Below are 7,175 nucleotides of genomic sequence, written 5' to 3'. Positions count from 1 at the left end.
TCGATATTTTATTTACAAAAAAAGATCTTAGGTTCAAAAAAATATTCAGTGAACTGAAAAACTGTGGTCGGTAATATAGGTATTTAGCTGTGTCACATGCCCGTAAATAAGATTTAAATTTGATTTTAAGGGCATGTGACACAGCTAAATACCTATATTACCGACTAAAATGCAGTACCTAAACGTACTTTATTTTACTCAAATACATTTCCCAAAGTTTCAGCTCGATATTTTATTTACAAAAAAAAGTTCTTAGGTTCAAAAAAACATTCAGTGAACTGAAAAACGGTGGTCGGTAATATAGGTATTTAGCTGTGTCACATGCCCTTAACGTCCAATAATCAAGTTGTGAAGAATTCCTGAAAATAAAACCAAGAATCCAACGACAAAATTTGGATAACCACAATAAAATGTTCCTTTTGCAATCTGAAAAAATTATTTTTTCTCCCCAAAAAATAAAATAAAAAAATTCGCTTTCCCTTTGGACAAAAATAAAAAAGAGGAACTTTAAGAATTTCAAAATATTGTCGTTAAATTCTTGGATTTATTTTCAGGGATTCTTCACAAATAGTGAAAAATAGTTATTTAAAGATAGAATTTTTAACAAAAAAGTTGAATTTCTAACCAAATAGTTGTACCAAAAGACCATTTGTTGCATATTCAACCGCCAAAGACGAACCTTCAAGGCAAAAGGACAAATTTTCTTCAAAACATTTGAATTTTTATCAAAATATTTAATTTTTAATCCAAAATTGGAATTTTCGACAAATAATTGCACTTTTTACCAAAATATTTGATTTTGCAAATAGAAAAAAAGATCAATTTTCCACTGAAAAGATTATTTTTCTATAAAAATTGATTAATTATCTACCAAAAAACGACGAATCTTCAACTGAAAAATATCAATTTCAATTCAACCAAAAATGTGGTGAAAAGTCAATTGAAATCTTTTTTGATGAAAATTTCACTCCCTTATTTTGGTGTTCGAAAGTGAACTGGAATCTTCTTTAGATGAAAACTGAACTATTTTTGTAAGATTTTTTTTATTCATCTGTTTTTTTTTTATATTTTAAAATTCACCTGCTTTAGCAGAAATGACATCTTTCTTGGATAAAAATGCAACTGCTTGGTTGAAAATTTAACAATTTTGTTGAAGTCATACTTTTTGGTTGAAAATTGAACTATTTCGTAGAAAATTTACTTTTTGTTAAAATTTAATGCCTTGGGGTTAACAAAACAAATGAAATCCATTCGGGACGAAATTTCCAATATATTTAAAAAACAAATTTTTAATTATATTAAAAATTCATCTGCTTTAAGAGAAATTGTATCCTCCTTGGGTAAAAATGCAACTCTTTGATTGAAAATTCTACTTTAAAAAGAAAATTTGTCCTTTTTTATCAAAAAATTCCTCCGTTTTAGTACAAATTTCATCTTGCATGAATAAAAATGCAACTATTTGCTAGATAATTCAACTATTTTGTGAAAATTTCATCCTTTTTCATTGTCTTTTTGGATTGAAAATTTAATCTGTTTCGTAGAAAATTATTTCTTGTTTAAAAATTCATATTTTGACCGTGAAAAGTGAAATGGAATCTTTTGAAACAGAAAATTCAATCATTTTTTTCAAAATGTATCTTTTTTATTTAAAAAATTATCTGTTTTAGTATAAATTTGATTTTTTTAAATGAAAATGACACTTTCTGCTTAAAACTTATTCTTCTTTTCTTGCATATTCCACTATTTTGTTTGAAATATTTGGTGGAATCAGTTTATTAAGAAAACTTATTTTTTTTGTTGAAGATTTCTATTTTTAGTTGAAAATTCATCTCTTTGATTGAATTTTGATCTTTTTAATGGAAAAGTCTATTTTTAAGATTGGAATTTTTTAGTTGAAGAGTCTCTCTTTATTGGTAAAAAAATATTTTTCTCGGTTTGAAATTTCTTTTTTGTTGGGTTTTTTGACCAAATTTACCAAGAGACAAATTTTTAACAAGAAAAGTTTAATTTTTAACCAAATTGTTAAATATTCAACCTACAAAGACGAATCTTGACGACAAAAGGACACATTTTCTACAAAAGATTTCAATTTTCATCAAATGAATTAATTTACAATCAAAATTTTGAATTTTCACCAAATAATTGCACTTTCTCCCAAAATATTTTATTTTTCACCCCAAAAAAATCATGTTTTCACTAAAAACATGAATTTTTAACAAATTAGTTGAGCTTTTATCAAGTAGTTGAATCCTCAACCAAAAAAAAATCAATAAAAAATTAGATAAATTTTTAACTTTAAATAAAAAAATGTTGAATCATCGGCCAAAATAGATTCATTTTCAACCAAGCAGTTGCATTTGATAATAAAAAATATGAAATTCCTGCCCAAAAATAATTTTGTAATCAAATTGTAGAACTTTAAATCAATAAAGAAAAAAAATTGTTGAATTATCTACAAAACAGATGACTTGTCAACCCGAAAGTATGAATTCTCAACAAAAAGTTTAATTTTTAACAAACAAACAAAATATTTTTTAACAAAACAGTTATATTCCCATCAAAAAAGGATGACTATTTAATAAAGTTGTTGAATTTTTAACTAAAGAATTAAATTTTTAACTAAAATTATGAATCTTCAATGAAAAAAAAAACAATTTTTAATAAAGTAGTTAGATTTTCAACCAAGTAGTTGAATTTTTAATAAAAACGCATAAATTCTCAACGAAAAATGTAAGTTGATATTTCAACCAAACAAGATTTTAATTTTTAAATAAAAAAAACGGTCAAAATAGAAAACAAATCGTTGAAATTTATATAAAACCGTTGATTTTTAAACCCAAAAATATAAATTCTTAACAAAAAAGTTAAAATTTTCACCAAACAAACCATTTTGGCAATAAAAAACTTAATTTTTCAACAAAAATATATTTTTTTCAATCCCAAAAGTGAAAATGTTTAATTTCGATCAATAGGATGATTTTTCGACCCAAGAAGATGAATTATCTACAAAACAGATGACTTTTCAACCCGAAAATATGAATTCTCAACAAAAAGTTTGATTTTTAACAAACAAACAAAATATTTTTCAACAAAACAGTTATATTCCCATCCAAAAAGGATGACTATTTAATAAAATTGTTCCATTTTTAACTAAAGAATTACATTTTTAACTAAAATGATGAATCTTAAATGAAAAAAAAATCAATTTTTAATAAAGTAGTTAGATTTTCAACCAAGTAGTTGAATTTTTAATAAAAACGCATAAATTCTCAACGAAAAATGTAAGTTGATATTTCAACCAAACAAGATTTTAATTTTTAAATAAAAAAACAGTCAAAAAAGAAAACAAATAATTGAAATTTATATAAAACCGTTGATTCTTAAATCCAAAAATATGAATTCTTAACAAAAAAGTTAAAATTTTCACCAAACAGACCATTTTTGCAATAAAAAACTTAATTTTTCAACAACAAAAATATATTTTTTTCAATCCCAAAAATTAAAGTTTAATTTCTATCAATAGGATGAATTTTCGACCCAAGAAGATGAATTATCTACAAAACAGATGACTTTTCAACCTAAAAAGTTAAATATTTTCGAAAAAAATTAACTTTTAAATTCGGAAAGATAAATTTACCAATAAATCCGTTCTCGAATCCGTTGTATGGTTGCATTAAATGACGATGGTTAAAGTTTAAACAATAAATTTAAATTGGAAACAAATTTTTGAATTTTCAAAAAAATTTATTAACGAAAATAGACGAATTTTCAATCCAAACGGAAGAATTTTCTATCTGGAAAGACGAATGTTAAAAAAAACTGCATCTACAAACTAAAAGGATAAATTTGCAAATAAGAAAGATTTTTCCGTCAAAAAAGAAAAAAATGTTCAGCCAAATTATTGAATTTTCCAGCAAATAAAACAAATTTTTAACCAAAAATGGAATGGTACAATTTTCAGTTTAAAAAAATTTTCTAAATAGTTTAATATTCAACCAAGAAAACATTCCCATTTTAAATAAAAAATAGATCAATGCAACAAAGACCAATTTTTCACAAAATAGTCGAATCCTAAACCAAAAAGTTAAATTTTCAACCAAAAGATGACTTCAACAAAATAATTGAATGCTAACCAAAAGACATCATTTTCTACAAAAAACTCGAAATTTAAATTCAAAAGAACGAATTTTCTATCCAGAAAGACAAATGTTAAAAAAAAACAGTAGAGTTTTCAAACTGTGAAATTTTCAAGCTAAAAAGGCCAATTTTCTGCAAAACAGTAAAATTTGGATCCAGATAAATTTCAAGAAAATATATGAATTTTAATTACAAAGAAATTACCTACAAAAAAATTTGAAACCTGTTCAACTTCAACCAAATCATTGAATTTTTAACAAACAAAAAAACGATTTTTCAACCAAGTAGCTGAATTTTTAACTAAAAAAAAATTAATTTGCAACAAAAATTAAATAGTTAAATTGCAAGTTAAAAAATTAATTTTCAACAACAATAAAACCCAAATTCCACAAAAATACGTAAATATTTAAAAAGGTAGTTCTACTTTCAAATAGGTAGTTTGATTTTCAATCAATAAAAATGAAATTGAAAAAAAAATTAATAGTTTATATTTCTACAAAAAGATTTTTATTTAAAATAAAAAAAGTTGAATTCAAACATTTTTAAAAATAAGAAATAAATTTTCAAACCGAAGCGAAAATATGAATTTTCAACAAAAAAGTTAAATCTTGAACCCAAAAGAAAAAAAACGAATTTTCAATCAAATAGTTCCAACAAAAAATATAAAATTTAAACAAAAATGTAGTTTCTTTAACAAATAAATTAACTTTTACAGGGTGGCCGTTTTAATCAAATAAAAAAATTCCCGGTCATAAACAAAAAAGTAGCTTTATTTATTTCGAAAACCTGACTAATCTACATGTTCCAAATAAAAAAATATTTCCTTAAAATCTTCCAGATTCATTTTTGACAATCTCTTAAATTTATTTTTTCAACAAATAGTTTTCAATTTTCCAAAGGAACAATTCTTAAAAAGCATCTACATTTTTTGTTAGAAATCTGCAAAAATCTACCTTTTGTATAAAATTAGACCATTTTTTCAGAACTTCTGAATATTTTTGCAGCTTACTCGAATTTATTTATACATCAAAATTCAACAATTTTACTTACAAATAAAAACTTTTCAAATCGAACAATTAAAATTGTAACGTTCAAAGTTTTTTTTTTTAGTTTTAAATATTTGTTTTCCAATTACTAATTTTAAATGAACAGTCAAACGTTTATAAATATGAAGCAATTGGTTTTTCTCTTAATTAAAAATTTTCAAATTTTAGAAAGAAACAATGCCTGAATTTTAATATAATAATTCATTAATAATAATAAATTTATTAATAAATAAATCAGTTAATAGATAATAAATATGAGTATATTGTTTTGAAGTTATTTTAAAATAGAAAACAGTTTTAAAATTAGTTTATTTTTAGTTAAATTAATTTATTACCTGTGGACAAGAACTTTTTCCAGTTCTTGATGAGAACCTTTGATAACGAAATTACTTCCTCGTCCTGGCTCGATTTTCGGAAAGTGTTGACCGTCATTCCGATTCTAGTTTTCGTCAAAAGATCCAAATTTACCGGCAACTTTTGTAAAGTTTTGAGCAAGTCCAATGCTTGTTCTTGGCCCTGAAATTTCACAACTAGGTGTGAATTTATTTAAATAACTACTTAAATTATTATTATCATAATCACAATATTTAAAAAATTGATTTAAATTAATAAATAAACAGTAACTTTACAATGCCGTGAAATACTTTCACAGTGGATTACAAGAATAAATTTTTCAATTCTAATACGAAAAAAAATCCTTGTCGCGAAGTAAAAAATTACATTTAAATCGACTGATTAAAATTCAGATTGTAAACTCTGAGTTGTGACGTTCTATAACCTCAAAATTTTAAACAAAAATTATTAGATTTTAGAATCCATAACGAAAAATTCATTCCGTGTAAATAAACTAAAAAATTGGTCTTAATTTAGCTACAGTATTTTTCGAAAAGACAAAGTTCAGTCGATATTTTAAAGATAAATTCGAAAATAACCAGCTGCAATTTTACATTTAAAAATGTCCCACTTAAAATTATTTTACTTCCATTGCCTAAACTTTGTTATACAGTATTCGTGTCTCTTTGAAAATCATCGATTTTCTACAAAACATACAATCCTGCAAAGGCTTTTAATATTTGACTTCGGTTATATTATTAAAAGGTTTGAGAAAAACACTTGTATAATACTTTCCTGAGCGAAAACCTAATGAGAAAATCGAAAAATGCTGAAGTAAACACGAATATTTGTTTACATATACGAAATCAACTTTCCTTCAACGCGGTTTAAATTGCCGCATCAAAAACACGAGGGCGTATCGGTTCGCGCGTCCCTATTAAAAAAACTGCAATATTTTTATTCACTTACCGATCCGTCGCCGTTGGACATTTTAGTCAGTTTTTTCTGGATTCGCAGAACCTCTTCTTCAGCACTCATGGTGGATATGTAGCAGTTTTTTCAGATAAATGTGGTATTTTGTATGTAACGCACGTCACTCGCGACTGCTCGCGATGAATTCGGCGACCTTTCTGGCGGAACCAGCGTGAAAATTGGATACACCGGATCCACCACACAGTACACACCACACGGCTCGTTTATACTTCGTAGCACAGCACTTTGTAGTCAAGAACCAAACCGGGCCGGCCAACAACAGAATGCAAACAACTATTCGGAAGAACTGTACTTAACTATAGCCGACGCGTCGCTTCACCAAACTGTACCAAAGGCCAACAAACTGAAAAAACCCGAATCGCTCATTGACTTCACACTTACACGTTTTAGGAGGGGGGGATGGCAAGGTTTGTCAATAAATACCAGAGGTGGGAACATATAATTAGGTATTTTCACTTCAATCGCCAGCTAACTTCACTTCGTTGATTGCTGAGGGTAACCAATGGACCGAATGCCGTAAACAAAATTTTATATAGAAATGTATAAGAAAAAAAGTTGTTATTTTTAATGTACTATACAATGAAATGATAAGATAATAATGGTTGTTATTTATTTCGAAAATATTACAGAAGTAAAGTTTTGTTTTCCCTTCAGAATTCCAGGAAG

At 25.8% G+C, this 7,175-nt stretch overlaps 1 protein-coding gene across 1 annotated transcript in view; it reads right to left on the bottom strand.

Annotated features, from left to right (window-relative positions):
- The window catches only part of LOC117174736 (transcription elongation factor S-II), a 17,037-nt gene extending 10,148 nt beyond the window's left edge, over positions 1 to 6,889 (bottom strand). Inside the window, exons 1-2 of the mRNA XM_033364068.1 lie at positions 6,486 to 6,889; positions 5,519 to 5,699 (exon numbers count right to left, since the gene is read on the bottom strand). Coding sequence (XP_033219959.1) covers positions 5,519 to 5,699; positions 6,486 to 6,554 — 250 coding nt within the window. The 5' untranslated portion in view covers positions 6,555 to 6,889. The remainder of the gene's footprint in view (positions 1 to 5,518; positions 5,700 to 6,485) is intronic.
- Positions 6,890 to 7,175: the final 286 nt, after the last annotated feature.

This window comes from Belonocnema kinseyi, chromosome 6 (assembly GCF_010883055.1).
Source record: "Belonocnema kinseyi isolate 2016_QV_RU_SX_M_011 chromosome 6, B_treatae_v1, whole genome shotgun sequence".
NCBI classification, from domain to species: Eukaryota; Metazoa; Arthropoda; class Insecta; order Hymenoptera; family Cynipidae; genus Belonocnema; species Belonocnema kinseyi.
This window is presented reverse-complemented; position numbering and strand designations above follow the sequence as displayed.